At 38.1% G+C, this 16743-nt stretch overlaps 1 protein-coding gene across 1 annotated transcript in view; it reads right to left on the reverse strand.

Annotated features, from left to right (window-relative positions):
* The window catches only part of NUFIP1 (nuclear FMR1 interacting protein 1), a 46643-nt gene extending 29931 nt beyond the window's left edge, over positions 1 to 16712 (reverse strand). The window contains exons 1-5 of the mRNA XM_012782734.2: positions 16272 to 16712; positions 10333 to 10415; positions 9254 to 9352; positions 8427 to 8489; positions 7704 to 7780 (exon numbers count right to left, since the gene is read on the reverse strand). Of these exons, the coding sequence (XP_012638188.1) occupies positions 7704 to 7780; positions 8427 to 8489; positions 9254 to 9352; positions 10333 to 10415; positions 16272 to 16677 (728 nt within the window). The 5' untranslated portion in view covers positions 16678 to 16712. The remainder of the gene's footprint in view (positions 1 to 7703; positions 7781 to 8426; positions 8490 to 9253; positions 9353 to 10332; positions 10416 to 16271) is intronic.
* Between the last annotated feature and the right edge of the window lie 31 nt (positions 16713 to 16743).

Here is a 16743-nt window from a genome sequence, read left to right on the forward strand (position 1 = left end):
AATCAGTAAAAAACAAATGTCACTGGAGGGCTTCTTTGAAAAGGGGAAAGACCCAATGATTGGAGACAGCAGAAGACTCTGAGACTGCCAACAAAATGAAAGCTGCATTTAAAAGAAAATACCAAGAGTCCTATTTAAATTATGGGTTCACTGCAACAGGTGATTCACATTCTCCAAGCTCACTTTGTATATGTGGCAACTGGCTATCCCACAAAGCCATAAAACCTTCAAAACTGCTTCGCCACATGAAGATCAAGCACCCTGCATTAAAAGACAAGCCTTTGGAGTTTTTCAAAAGAAAAAAATGTGAAAACCAACAACAGAAGGAATTATTGAAGGCCACCACTTCACCAAATGTATCTGCACTGACAGCATCATTCTTAGTGGCTAACCACATCGCTAAAGCTAAGAAGCCCTTTGCTATTATTGGTGAAGAGTTGACCCTGCCTGCTGCTAAGGACACTTGCCATGAACTTTTAGGAGAGGCTGCAGTTCAAAAGGCGGCACATGTTGCTCTTTCAGCTAGCAACACAACTAGACGAACTGATGAAATAGCAGAGGATACTGAGGCACAATTGTTAGAGAGGATTAATGAGTCACCGTGGTATGCAATCCAGGTTGACAAGTCTACTGTTGTTGACACCAAGGCAGCAATGCTTGTTTTGTTCAATATATTTTTCAAGAGGGTGTGCATGAGGATATGTTATGTGCACTTCTGTTGCCAACCAACACCGCAGCTGCAGAACTATTCAAGTCTCTGAATGATTACGTATCAGAGAAACTGAATTGGTCATTTTGTGTCTGTACATGCACGGATGGAGCAGCTGCCATGACTGGACGGCTTGCTGGTTTCACTACTCGGGTCAAGGAGGTCACTTCTGAATGTGAGTCTATGTGCTGTGTCATCCATAGAGAAATGCTGGCTAGCTGAAAAATGTCACCTGAACTAAACAATGTTTTTCAGGGTGTGATTAAAATGATCAACCACAGTAAAGTACATGCTCTTAACTCATGCCTGTTCACGCAGCTCTGTGAGGAGATGGACACAGAGCACACATGTCTTCTCTTATACACAGAAGTGAGATGGCTTTCTAAAGGTAGATCACTGGCCAGATTTTTTGAGTTACGAGACCCACTCCAGAGATTTCTTTTAGGAAAACAGTCACCACTGGCAGCACATTTCAGTGACACAGAATGGGTCACAAAACTTGCTTACTTGTGTGACATATTCAACCTGCTCAACAAACTCAATCTGTCACTTCAGGGGAAAATGACAACTGTGTTCAAGTCAACAGATAAAGTGGCTGCATTTGAAGCCAAACAGGAATTATGGGGGCGACGAGTGAACATTGGGATTTTTGACATGTTTCAAACATTAGTAGAGATTTTAAAAGTAACTGAGCCAGGGCCTTCTTTCTTCCAGATGGTATATGATCAACCATCTCAGCTTTCAAAAGACTTTGAGCTTTACTTCCCAACTACAAAAGACTCCTAAACTGGGAAGGAATGGATCTGTGACCCATCTGTGAATAAGCTAGCACCCTGTCCATGCTAGAAGTGGACCAATTGCTTGAGATGGCAAATGACAATTAAAAAGTATGTTTAAGACAATTTCAAATCTCCATATCTTCTCAATTAAAGTCAAGGTGGAATATGCTGAGATTGCCAAGCCTGCTTGCATTTCCAACATCCTATCTTTGTGAAGCAGGGTTTTCTGCAGTGACAGTAACCAAAATGAGATTACAGAGCAGACTGGACATAAGCAACACACTTCAGGGATCATTGTCTCCCATTACCCCCTGGATGGGACTGTCTAGTTGCAGACAAACAACCTCACGGCTCCCACTGATTCTGCATTATGGTGAGTTGTATAATTATTTCATTATATATTACAATGTAATAATAATAGAAATGAAATGTACAACAAATATAATGCACTTGAATCATCCTGAAAACACTCCCCCAACCCCTCCCCAAGTCTGTGGAAAAACTGTCTTCCATGAAATTGGTCCCCGGTGCCAGAAAGGTTAGGACTGCTGCTTTAACATGTTGGCCATACATTAAACATTTGATTTGGTACTAGGGTGTACAATGTACTAATACAAGTAAGCAGATGCTAGGTAAGTACTTTTCTATGGTAAAGAATTTCAACATTTGTTGTAGCAAACGGATGTTAGGTGTGATATAAGAAAAAATTCCCTAAATGAGAAATCAAAGATATATGGAAATCCCTTTGGTGGAAGCCTTTTAAAACTTATTTTTCTGGCAAATTATTGTATCATGTTCCTAAAGGTAAAGCATTTTCAATATCATTTTCAAAGTTATAAGATTCTATTTTTCAGTACTGAAATAAAATCCTCCTCTAAAATTTATTCCATTCTTATTTACACAGAACCCAGAGACTTAAAAACTAAGGAAAATAAGGGTGATAGAAAGCAAACTATCCCAAAAAAGGGAAACCAGAAACAGAAGATGTAGTTACACACACAAACACCAGTAGGAAGCCCCATTCCCCTAACATAAAACTGAGATACAAGAATAAGGAAAAGTAGTAAAGAGCTTTGATGAAGGAAGACAGCTGAAGTTCCTAAAGTGTACTTAAAATAACAAATCCAAAGACATTCAAAAAAGAATAAATCATGTCTTACACTGCACAGTTATATACAGATAAAACTTAGTATAATATCTCATGTTAGAGAATGGATATTATGAAGTTATAAAGACTGTGACAAGGATATTTTCACAGTTGGTTTCTCTTTTCTTTTATCTGCTGATCACTTTTCTTCTTGTACTTCTCACTTTCCCCATACCCCAGGAGGAAATGGTCCTGAAACCATGTGTGCTTTTTCTTTCTCTCTTTTCCCTCTTTCATTTCTTACCTCCTCTTCACTTTTACCCTTGCCTATACTTTATGCTTCCAGTGACAATCTTTAAGCATTACAGAGCCAATAAATGGGCAAAACTGTGCCAATCATTTTCTTAGCACATTTCCTTCCAGCCACCTTATTCTTTCCAAGTTTCTCCTTATTTGCGAATCACTATCCATTTATTGACTTTTGCCCTACCCCTCTTCTCTATGAAACACAACCACTCATTGCTTCAACATAAGCTATACTACTACATTTTTATTTCTTTCAGAACATCAAAAAGATGTAGCATTCTATAGGAACAGATCCCCTCTGTTGGAATTCTGAATGAACTGGAGACACAAATGAAAAGGATTTCCTCAAAGCCACAGTTAAGTATTGCAATAAATATTACAAAACTACTCCACCTAGTGGACTCTCAGTCTGCTGTGGAAAATGCTCCACTGTTTCTAAAAGCAGTTTTGGAAACAAATCTCTACCACTCAGTTTCCCTAATACCAAATCATACAGCCTCTGTACCTCACAGGTCAGGAATTAAGAAACAATCATTTTTTTGCATGTATGTGTTTTCTTTTTGGGGGGATGGGGGAAGGTTATTCATGAAAAAAATAAAAATGAATAAAGACAAAGATGTACTTTTTTTAAAGATAAAGGAGTAATATGCCAAGCAAGACTTTACAGTCTTCTTTTAGCTTTATTATTCTTACTCTGAAATCTTTCATAAGGATTTTCTAACATAGCAATTACACAAAGACTTTATTTTTCCTGCATGTGAAAGAATACAGTGGCTTCCTCAGAAAGAATATAGCTCTCACAAGAAAGATAAAATTCAAGAAATAGAAACTATTCTGCCATACCAACATGGAATTCACTTTTTTAAGGAGTTCAAGTAATATTTTTAAAAATTGAGAATGATAGAAACTTAGAAAGTAAATATGTTTTCATACTATGTTTTTTAAAAACTACGATTGGGGAAATTATTAGTGTATTTTTGAGGAATCTATCAAATATACCAAAACAGCAATATGCCCCATATCATCTATTAGTAAAATATATGTAGAAAAGAAAATGTATGAACACTTTGGAATATGTTAAAGAGCAAGAATTTGAGACAGAAGACACAGAAGAACCTCAGAAGAACTCAGCAAGTACCAAAAGATAATTTCAGAGAGCTTGTTAATAAGGCAACATCACAGGCACAAATAAACATCCAAAATTGTCATCCTCACCAAATTTCCTCATTCTCTTTAAACACTTCTAAATTTCACAAATCTGTAACCTTACCCACTCAACATTTTGCCCATTCCTCTTCCAAGGCACTCTGACCACTATGATAGCCTCCCTTTAGCCTATACTCTAGTCTAGAAGCCAGAGCTAGACTCTATCCCCAATGCTCTCCGCCTGTCCTTCATGAAAAGAATCACCAATAAGCATATTAAACACTTGCTCAAGTCAATCCTTTATTCAGAAGGATAGAACTGTTTCCAATTTCCACTTATAGTTTTGAAATTTGACAAGCTTCAAACTATGTCACCAAGCACTGAGGCAAACACTCCTAACTGCTATTCTCCTCCCTCTTCCTTAACAATTTTGTTTGGGGGTGGTTCCATCAACCCCACTGCTGCTAAAGTGGTCATGCAAACCACTTTTAGCCAGTAAGATCTATATGATAATGTCCTACTTGGAGCTAAAAACAAATTATTGTTTTCCCAATGAAAAGAGAAAAACTAGGCTATGTGTGCCTTTTGACTTTTTTTCTTCTTCCTGCCTAGAATGTGAGCTTAATATCTGCATATGCAGGAACCTTCTGGCAAGATGAAAACCACCTACTAGGGAGCAACAAGAGACAGCCTGTACCCAATAATACTGTCAAGCAGCAACTGCAGCCCAGGATTATTTTAACTTGAGAAAAAGAAACCTTTTTGTGCTAAGCCATGGTAGTAAGAGTGCTGTTGCATTTTCTGGAGCAGGATCCTAACCGATGCAAGCGCCACTGCACCAAGCCATCCCCTTTACACTTGATCTTAGCCAAAAGGCCGAGAAGTGATAGAGCCATCCCCTTTAATCTGGATACTTTTCATGCTCAAACAGTTATATCTTGATTTAAAAACTCTCATCCTAAAAGGTTTAGCAATTTCTTATAAAGTTAAACATATGCTTACCATATGATCAACCAATCCCATGCCCAGGTATTTGTCCAAATGAAATAAAACATATATTCAAAATAAAAACTCATACATGAATGTTTATGAAGACTTTATAAAGGCAGAATACTAGAAAAAAATCCCCAACTGGGAAATGGAGAAACAAAACTCAGTAATAAAAAACAGGTTGGGTGCGGTGGCTCATGCCTATTATCCTAACAATCTGAGAGGCCAAGGTGGGAGTATCGCACAAGGTCAGGAGTTCAAAACCAGCCTGAGCAAGAGTGAAACCCCATCTCTACTAAAAATAGAAAGAAATTAATTGACCAACTAAAAATATATAGAAAAAATTAGCCAGGCATGGTGGCACATGCCTGTAGTCCCAGCTACTCGGAAGGCTAAAGCAGGAGGATTGCTTGAGCCCAGGAGTTTGAGGTTGCTGTGAGCTAGGCTGACACCACGACACTTTAGGCTGTGCAACAGAATAAGACTCTGTCTCAAAAAAACAACAACAACAAAAAAAAAACCAAAAATTCAACGACATGGATGAATCTCAAATGCACTATAGTAAGTGCAAGAGTCAGACTCAAAAGCCACATACTGTATGACTTCATTTATGTGATCTTCTGCAAAGGTATGAATACAGGAACAGAAAACAGATCAGTGGTTGCCAGGGGGTAGGGGAGAGCTTGCCCATAAAGGGCATAAGGGAATTTTTGGGAATGATGAAACACTGTTCTGTATCTTGATTGTAGTAGTATTTATAGGACTGTATATATTTGTCAGAACTATCCATTAAAAAGGGTAAATTTTACTGTATGCCTAATATACCTTAAAATAAATGGGGAGAGGGGAGCACTTCACCTTTTATAGGAAATCATAAAACAAATTGATGGTCCTACCCTCCCCAAAGACTCCAAGTACCTCTTGACCAAAAATTCCTCCTACATGGCTACAATTATCAGTTGCCTGTGGTCTTATGGCCACCTCATGTACATTTATCCTACATCTCATATTAAAGTGAGAATCTTAATGGCAAGAGTTTATTCTTGTCTGTTTTTGGTGACATCAGCCACATATAGCAAAATCTGCCTTTTGAAATGCATAATGTTTAGCTCTAATTTTCAAACTAAACCGCTGCCAAGAAGGTACTCAAAGATATCATTATGTCTGTTAACATATATTCAAAGGCTGCTGAGATTATTTGCTAATATTAGAAAATTAAACTAGTTTTCTACCAAAGACTTTATGTAAATACACACTACCTAAGCTAGTTTTCATCTTCAAATACTAAGATTCTTCAAGCTTCTCTAGCCAGTGGAAAGTTTTCCCTTTAATCACTTGTTGCACAAAACCACAAGGTGGCATAGTTCACATTGGTATAGGGAAAAGCTGATTTAGAAAGTAACGCATTCAAACACATCAATTTGGTTTGTCTTGGTGATGGTCTGTCCTGCGTGGTGAGAATTTGATGTTCAAAACCACAGGAGTTTAAGTACTATTATTTACACTACTGATTTCCAATGATAATTATGAATCAGATCAACACATTTCTACAGAATTTCTCTGAAAACAAAGGTAGAGTTGAAAACATGACTTAAAAATACAAGTCTCAGCACGATTTCTCCAACCACTTACTTGTGTGTACCAAAATAGAATTACAACTATAATAAAAATATTTTAAAGCCCCATTTATATATATGAACATTTACAAGCATCCCCTATATCTTTGGCAACATGGAATATAAACAGCCATGTAAAGATGGTTCTTACATTTCTAAAGATTACACTTAATTCAAGAACAAAAGAATATATATGCAAAGAAGTTCACCAAGAGAGCCATAATAAAAGACATCTATCCTAAAGAGGCAGAGAGGGGATATAGTATTCAAAGAATAGCAAGCAATTCTTCTACGGTGATGAGGAAAAATATCCCCAAAGGAGGCAGGATTTCAGCTGGGCTAAGAGCAGTGAGCAGAACTTCAAAAATAGAGAAGGTAAAAGTTTCTAGAAGCAGCAGCATGAGCAAAACTAAGAGGGCAAAAGGTCACATGCTGTATGAGATATGATAAATAACAAGTCTTGTTGACAGAAAAAGCTCCTATAAATAAATAATGTGGAAATAACCAGAAGAGGTAAGTTAAACCCACATTATAGAATCCCGACTACCAGTTCTAAGTTTTGTTTTCATTGGCATTTTAAATGATTAAAATAAAATCAGTTTATTAAACTATTATATTTTATACTACACAGTCATCTATACAACTAAGAAATATATATATATTGAACATCTAATTTTGAACAAAGAACAAATACCAAAAAAATCCTAAACTTTTCACTGGTCAAGTCAGTTCCGTCAGTCAGATAGTACTGCTGAATATTCACCTGCAGAGTACATTTCAATTTAAAATAAGAGCTCCCACTCATTATTGCTTCAGTCACTAAACATCTAACAGATGACACGTGGTAGCTCCCTTCAAAGACTAGCATACAGTCCCATTATAACACATTTGTTATTTAAATCAGGAGTTCCTACTAGGTATCCCCAAAACTACATTCAGCAATAATCTCATATGATACAATTTACAGTCCTGCTCCCTAGTCCCAACATTATAAAGGAACTCAATGAATTTAACTACACTACCAAGCCTTGCCACTAGTTATTTTCACTAGTTCCGAACCCTTTACTCACTTCCTTCTTTCTTCCCTCCATCTTGCAATCTCCTCTGGAGTGTCTAACTTGATCTTCTTCATACCAGGAGCATGCATCTAGGGAGAAAAAGCCTGTTGAACATCAGGAAGCACATCATATACTTTTGATTAATTTAGACAGTTTGTTTCTACTAGCAAATTTAATTTTAGATACAATTTTAAAATTAAGTATGCAGGTTTTATCTATTTATCTTATGACTTTTCCTCTAAAGGAAAAAGAACAATTTCTCATGTATTTAGATTCATGCTATTGATACGGGAAGAAAGGAGTAACATAATTTTAGATCCAAAGCTATGCCACCCATTTTCTCAAATGACATTAAATACTCAAATGAATGACTTACCAATCAAAACTGATGGAGACAGCTAAAGAAATGAGTAGATATGACAATTTGAAGCAGCATGGTGTAGTAAAAGAGCATAAAATTTGGAATCAAGAAACTCAAGTGCAAGAATTAGTCCTGAGGCCTCGGGCAAGTCATTTTTTGTTTAAATCTGTTAAATGAGGCCAATATTTACTTACTTCACATAGTTGTTCATGAAGATAAAAATTGAATAAGAGAAGTAAAAATTCTTTACAAAGTACTCCACAAATGTTACTTAATACTAGACTATGTAAATGAAGAGCTATGATGATAACAGATCAATAAAAGGAACACGTACCAAAGAAAGATAGGGTTTAAAAAAAAACATGAGAACTTACATTTCTCCAGTGGAACTGGACAATCTTCTCATGAGCACTAAAAGAGCAATCTACTTCAGGACACTATTAAGAGTTTAAAAAAAAAGACTAATGCTTTACATATTAAATTTACCCTAATACACATACACAAACATATTCTGGCCCTATTACATAGTTATCCCATCCATGTGGCATTATCTCTACATACTTTTGTCAGTAGCAAAACAAAGATCATTCCAAAACAGAGCAGCATTTAAAAAGGAATGACACTCTCAAAGTGCATGGTATAATAATATATCTTATTTACTTCTCTACTTGATTGAAAGCATGACATCAGCAATGATGTAAAATGTTCTGAATTTTATGGGAATGGGGAACATTCTCATAAACAGAAAGAGAAATTTTCCATACCCCAATGACTTTCTTTTTAACTTTTTAAACATTCTGGTTAATTCTTTTTAAAAGTACTTAATAAGGTCTGGACCGTCCTTATAGACATGGCCAAATTACATAGTGTAGTTTAATGGTCAAGGGTGACCTTCAAAGGAAAAGAACACATAGACTGCACAGGACAACTGTAGCGGAGGCCCAGCCTCTTACCAAGCAGTGGAGGTACAGAAAGCTGCCAAATCACTCATCTTTGCTGCCACCTCACCTCTTCCAGAAGCAGTGGGTTCCCCACCCTCAAACTGCAAATCCCAGGGTCACTGTCTCCATTTGTCAAGTTATCAAACTATATTTCTATGAAACTATAAACTTTTAAGGAAAACAAACTTGGAATTTCTACCAAATATACAAAGAGAAGGCCATTTTCCTACATAAATTTCATAACAACCAAGAAAACCTACTTTTATATGTTCAGACATGTGTCTGTCATACTTTTCTTGATTTTTAAAACCACGATCACAGGTATCACAAAAAATGTGAAAAACGGGTTCCTTTCTTCTCTGCAAACAAAAACAAAGAGAAATCAGACTATTGATGAAAAATCTCTAATCAATAATAAAAATATAGCTATCTTTCCAGTAATATATACTTTGACTTTTCACATTACCCTAAGATGTGGGAGAAACTTCTGAATATATTTCTAATGAAGGGATGATTCTGTTTACTTTTAGCAAATATATTAGCAAGAGCACCAGCCATGATTTTAAAAAATTTTAAACTAAGTAGGGCTAATATAAACTATGAATAGATTTCAAATTGACATATGTCAAGATGATCTAAAAATAAATCTTTACAGTAAAAACAGCATTTCATTTTTTAGGAAAAATAATGATATGTATTTTTTAGATCATGGGGGAGAAAAAGAATCCTTTAGGTAAAGATTAGCTATTTTTGATTTCCAACCTGCTATTTTCACACTTAAACATAAAACAAAAAGATAATTACAACAATAGATCATATAGAAAATGGTCTCAGGAATTGCTTTTTTTTTAATCACAGAACTATCTGTTCCTAAAAGATCCTTCTATGTTAAAAAAAAAAATCATGAAAATCAAAAGGTTTGTGTCATTATAGTTTGTTCTTAATTCCATGCTCTCAACTTTATAATAGAAAAAGTTTGGACTTTTATCCTTCTCCCTAAATTCCATCCCTTCCCTCCCAATCTGCTAGTAATATTATTTTTTCTACTTTATCAAGGTTTAATAACATTTACATTTATCTGTAACCATAATTCTCAATTATTTTCACTCCTGATACCGTATTGAAATAGATTTAATGTTTTCTTTTTACATCATTTCTCAAAAAGATTCTGCTTGAAGTTTTTACTTATAGCTAAGATTCTTAAAAAATTCTGTTTTTATCAAGGCTTCACTATGTCAATAATGGACACAAAACACTGAGACAGTTAAGACAGAAATGCAAGATATGAAACAGTGACCTAGGGACCAAAGTGTCAAATGCAAGAACATCTTAAAAATACCTTTCTCTTCTGTTTTCTACTGGGAGGTGAGTTGAAGGCAGTGAACTTTGCATCATGTTTTTGTGGAAAATAAGAATGTTTAACTAAAAAACAAAAAGAGATCCATGAATGTTTACAACTATACAACTATTTCAAATTTTATTTACCTTAACATATCACAAATATTCAAGTAAAAACTGTGGTCAAAGACTCCTTTCAGGAATAATAGTAGCACAAACAAGTTAACAAAGATAAAGACTTGCCCAGGCGCAGTGGCTCACGCCTGTAATCCTAGCACTCTGGGAGGCCGAGGCGGGTGGATTGCTCGAGGTCAGGAGTTCGAAACCAGCCTGAGCCAGAGCGAGACCCGTCTCTACTATAAATAGAAAGAAATTAATTGGCCAACTAATATAATATAAATAGAAAAAAATTAGCTGCGCATGGTGGCACATGCCTGTAGTCCCAGCTACTTGGGAGGCTGAGGCAGGAGGATTGCTTGAGCCCAGGAGTTTCAGGTTGCTGTGAGCTAGGCTGACAGCCATGGCACTCACTCTAGCCTGTGCAACAAAGGGAGACTCTGTCTCAAAAACAGCCCGAGGAATAGAGTGAGACCCTGTCTCTAAAAAAAAAAAGATAAAGACTAGTCTACCAAATAAATATCTTACTTTTTTTTTAGAGACAGGGTCTCACTTTATTCCTCATGCTGGAATACAATGGCACAATCACAGCCTCAGCCTCCAGAGTAGCTAGGACTAGAGGCACATGCCATCACACCTGGCTAATTTTTTTTTCGTAGAGATGAAGGTCTCACTATGTTGCCCAGGCTGGTCTGAAACTCCTGGCCTCAAGCAATGCTCCAGTCTCAGCCTCTCAATGCATTGGAATTACATTTGTGAGCCACTGCACCTGGCCCCAATAAATATTTTCCAAATAAAGAAAGACTGTTGAGATTACACGTCCATAGATGCTTTCAACATCTAAGTACAGGAATAGACAATCTAACCTGATGAAATTCCTTCAGTTATTTCAAATATTAGAAATGTAACCAGTAAAATCCCTAATACAGCTCCTTCAGCATGAATTTCACACAAGGAAAACCTTGGGAAATACATCTCCTCTCAAATCCCCTTGCACCTTTCCATTCTTATTGCCATGACCCAATTTAGAAATCTTGATCTTTCACCTAGATTACCATACCAGCCTTTCAGATTGTCTTCCAGTCCCTAAGTCCTCTCTTCCAACAGACCTTGCATACTGACACCACAGAAATAACTCTCCAGTCAAACAACCTGGCTCAAAAATCTTCAAATGGCTGCTGCTATGGTTTGAACATGTCCTCAAAAGTTCATGTGTGGGAAACTTAAACCCCAATGCAGCAGTGTTGAGAAGTGATTAGGTCACTAGCACTCTGTTCTCATTGAATGGATTAATGTCATTATTATGAGAGTGGGAATAATTATCTCAGGAATAGATTCTTGATAAAAGGACATGTTCGGCTCCTTTTCTTACTCTCTCACCATGTGATACCTTCCAGTAAGAAGGCCTTCCCCAGAGTGGCCCCTCAATCTTGGACTTCCCAACCTCCTGAACCATATGTCAAATAAATTCCTGTTCATTATAAATTACTTAGTAGGTGGTATTCTGTTATAAAAGAACAAAATGGACTAGGACAGCTTCCTAGAGTCCTTCCACAAGATTTCAGTTTATTTTCTTACCCTACTCTTCCTCATGCCTTCCATATACTCTGCTTTAGTTACACCAGAACAATGCAATCTCTAGAACTTGCCCTGTACTGACACCTTTTTGCCTCTACCTAAAAAATAATCTCTTCCCAAATCCTACACATCTCCCAAGGCACTTCTTACAAAAGCTTTTCCCAATTTGCTCTGCACTCTGTAATTACCTATTATATATATGCCTCTATCACCAGTCACATTGTACTGTGATTTATGTTTATGAACCTATCTCACCTGACTTAGCTGATGCTGATATTCCCAGCATCAGGCACAAAGTAAATGATTGCTTGGATTCAATTTAATGTAAACTGAATCTCATGCAGATTTAGAGAATGGTTTTAAATGAATAATCTCACAGCTGTATATATGATCTATATTCTCATGACATCCAAATTTATAGCTCCAGCCACAAATCTCCACTGAAAGTACAGACTAATAGCTAAAAGCCTATTCAACATCTCTACTTGACACAAACATATTCCAAACTCAACTCCTGGTCTTCCTTCCAAATTTGCTCCATCCATTTTTCCCTACCTCAGTTAACAGCAATTCCACCCTTCCAGTTGTTTGGCAAAACACTTTAAATTATCCCTCTCTCCTCTTTATCTCACATCCCATAGCCTATCTTTCAGCAAATCATGTTGGCCCTACCTTTAAAATTCACTAGTACACCACATTTCATTATGTTTTGCTTTATCGCACTTTTTACAAATTGAAGGTTTGTGGCCACCCTGCATCAAGCATGTCTATCAGCACAATTTTTCCAAGAGCATGTGCTCACTTCATGTCACTGCGGCACACTTTGGTAATTCTCTCAGTATGTCAAACTTTTTCATAATTATTATATCTACTATGGTAATTTGTGATCAGTGATCTTTGATGTTACCACTGTAATTGTTTTGGGATGTCACAAACCACACCTCAACTTAATCAATAAGTGTGTCTGTTTTCTGACTGCTCCACCAACCAGTCATTCCCCCATCGCTCCCTCTCTTATAGCCTCCCTATTCCGAGTCACAACAATATTGAAATTAGGCCAACTGATAACCCTACCATGGCTTCTAAATGTTCTAGTAAAAGGAAGAGTCATACATATCTCATCTTAAGCCAAAAGCTAGAAATGATTAAGTTTAGTGAGGAAGGTATGTCAAAAGCTGAAACAGGCCAGAAAGTAGGTCTCTTGCACCAAAGTTAGTCAAGTTGTGAATAAAAGAAAAAGTTCTCGAAGGAAATCAAAAGCACTACTCCATTGAATACACAATCATAAGAAAGGCTTTGCTGATAAGCCAAAACCTATTCCCGATCAAGGCCCTAACTCTCTTTAATTCTATAATGTGAAGGCTGAGAGAGGTGTGGAAGCTGCATAAGAAAAGTTAGAAGCTAGCAAATTAGCTGGGAGTGGTAGTCCCACACCTGTAGCCCCAGCTCCTAGGGAGGCTGAGGTGGGGGTACCAATAGAGCCCAGGAGTTTGATCAGTGAGCTACGATCATACCACTGCACTCCAGCCTGGGCAACAGAGATACCACCTCAAAAAAATAAATAAATAAACAAAAGCTAGCATGAGGTTTAAGGAAAGAAGCCATCTCCTAACATATAATAAGTACAGGGTGATGCAACAAGTGCTGACAAAGAAGCTGCTGCATTTTATCCAGAAGATCTAGCTAAGATAATTAAGGTGATTACATAAACAACAGATTTTCAATGTAGATGAAACAGCCTTCTGTTGGAAAATGTAAACTAGGACTTTCATAGCAAGAGAGAAGTCAATGCCTGGCTTCAAAGCTTCAAAGGAGGCTGGGCATGGTGGCTCACACCATTAATCCTAGCACTCCGGGAGGCCAGGCGGGTGGATGGCTCAAGGTCAGGAGTTCGAAACCAGCCTGAGCAAGAGCGAGACCTCAACCCCATCTGTACTAAAAATAGAAAGAAATTAATTGGCCAACTAAAAATATATAGAAAAAAATCCGCCGGGCATGGTGGCACATGCCTGTAGTCCCACCTGGGACGCTGAGGCAGAAGGATTGCTTGAGCCCAGGAGTTTGAGGTTGCTGTGAGCTAGGCTGATGCCACGGCATTCTAGCCTGGGCAACAGAGTGCAAAAAAAAAGCTTCAAAGGACAGGCCCTCTGATAAGAGGCCACTAGCCTATTATCAGGGACTTGTGATTCTGGGGACTTTAAGTTTAAGCCAATGCTTATTTAGTAGGGCCCTTAAGAATAAGGCTAAATCTACTCTACCTGTGCTCTATAAATGGAACAACAAAGCTTGGATGACGTGGTTTACTGAGTATTTTAAGCCCACTGTTGAGAACTGCTCAAAAAAAAAAAAAAAGATTCTTTTCAAAATACCACCATTCATTGAAAATGTACCTGGTCACCCAAGGGCTCTGATGAGATGTACAAGATTAATGTTTTCATGACTGCTAACAAAACATCCATTCTGTAGCCCATGGATCAAGGAGTAATTTGGACTTTCAAGTCTTATTATTTAAGAAACATACTTCATGAGACCACAACTGCCATAGACAGTTGTTCATCTGATGGACCTGGGCAAAGTAAATGGAAAACTTTCTAGAAAGGATTCACCCTTCCAGATGCCATTAAGAACATTCAGGACTCACAGAAGGAGGTCAAAATATCAACACTAACAGGAGTTTGGAAGAAGGTGATTCCAACCCTCGTGGATGATATTGAAGGGTTCAAGACTTCAGTTAAGGAAGTAATTGCAGATGTGGTGGAAATAGCAAGAGAATTAGAAGTGGAGTCTGAAGATATGACTGAATTGTTGTACCTCATGATAATACTTTAGTGACTGAGGAGTTGCTTCTTATGCATAAGGAAAGAAAATTTTCTTGAGAAAGAATCTACTACTGGTGAAGTTGCTATAATGCTGAAATAACAACAAAGAATTTAGAATATTCCATAAATTTAGTTGATATTAGAATATTCCACAATTTAGTTGATAAACCAATGGCAAGGTTTGAGAGGACTGACTTCAATTTTGAAAGAAGTTCTACTGTTGATAAAATGCTATTAAACAGCATTGCATGCTACAGAGAAATCTTTTGTGAAAGGAATAGAGGCAAACTTCCTTGCCATCTAAGAAACTGTCACACCCACCCCAACCTTCAGCAACCACCACCCTGATCAATCAGCAGCCATCAACATGGAAGCAAAAGATTATGATTTGCTGAAGGCTCAGATGAGCGTTAGCATTTTGCAGCAATCAAGTATTTTTTAGTCAAGGTACATACATTTTTTAGACATGCTACTGTACACTTAACAGACTCCAGTATAAACTTTGATATGCACTGGAAAACCAAAAAATTTGTGACTTGCTTTATTGGAGTGGTCTGGAACCAAACCCACAATATCTCTAAGGTATACCTGCATCTATGATAGAATCCAACTACTTCTCACCATCCCTTAGCTCCACCAGGTCCAAGTCCCCACTATTTCTCACTTGGCCAAATGCAATAGTTTCCTAACTGGTCTCCCTTTCTGCCAATTCCCATTGGCAGCCACATTAATCCTCTTAATCCTCATAAAACAGGTCATGCCACTCTCCTGTACTACTCATCTCACAACAGAACAGTCAAAGTCCCAAGATCTAGCTATAAGGACTTACCAGGTTTACCCACTTCCCCATTCTTCTACAACTGTACCCAGGGCTCAGTCCTCTCTAGCTACAATGGCTCCCATTCTGATGTACAGATCCTGCCCCTAGGCCTCTGCACTTGCAGTTCCTTCTCCTTGTATCCGTACTCTCCCACAAGTATGCATGGCTCCGACCCCTTACCTCTCTGATGTCTTTGCTCAAATGTCATCTTCCTTATGACTAACAGTGACATTTAAAACTACATTACCTATCATTCTTGATTTAACTCTCTCCACAGCACTCATTACCTTCTATTACATAATGTTTTGTTTTGTTTATTGTCTGTCTTCCTACACTACAGAGATATCAAGCTCCATAATGATAAGGACTTTTGTATATTTTGTTCACTGCTATATTCCCAGTTCCTGGTACAAAATTTAAATTCAATAAATAACTGCTAAACTGAATAAACAGGTGGGAAAAATATTCTAGTTGAACATATTTTGAGACACGAATGACCAGACTCCAAGAATGCAAGGCAGAGAGAAGAGAGGGAAGGGAGAAATGGGAGAAGGAAGAACGCGGGTAACGAAGTAAAGGGTGCTACGACAAGGAAAAATAGCCTACCGGGAAGGTTGTAGGACTTCTGATGCTGCGGAAAAACATTAGGAGACTGTCTCCAGTACCACGATGTCAAAGCCTGGAAATTCCAGGAAGACTGGCCGTTGACTTGAGGCTGAGAATCAAGGCGGGACTGGGCGTCAAAGGTGGGCTGCGCCCCAGAAAGAATCTGGGCGTCGAAGGGGGCTGGCGCTCCAGAGAGAGACTGGGCATCCCTGCGGGGCTGTGTCTCCGAGGAAGGCTCTGACCCGGCTCCAGGAGTCGACGACGGCGGCGGTGGCGGCAGCATGCCCCAGAGCATCCAGGTATTCGGCAGCTGGGCAGTGTTGCTCAGGGGTCCTAACGTGGGAGTCAGCTCGGGAGCCGGAAGCCATCCCGTAGGACTCACGAAACCACTAGCCGGCTGAGCCATGCCATCCACTAAGTCCGGAGGCGAGCATGCGACTGTGGAGCAAGCCTTAGGCGTCACTTCCGCTCC

Source organism: Microcebus murinus, chromosome 13 (assembly GCF_040939455.1).
Source record: "Microcebus murinus isolate Inina chromosome 13, M.murinus_Inina_mat1.0, whole genome shotgun sequence".
In the NCBI taxonomy this organism is placed as follows: Eukaryota; Metazoa; Chordata; class Mammalia; order Primates; family Cheirogaleidae; genus Microcebus; species Microcebus murinus.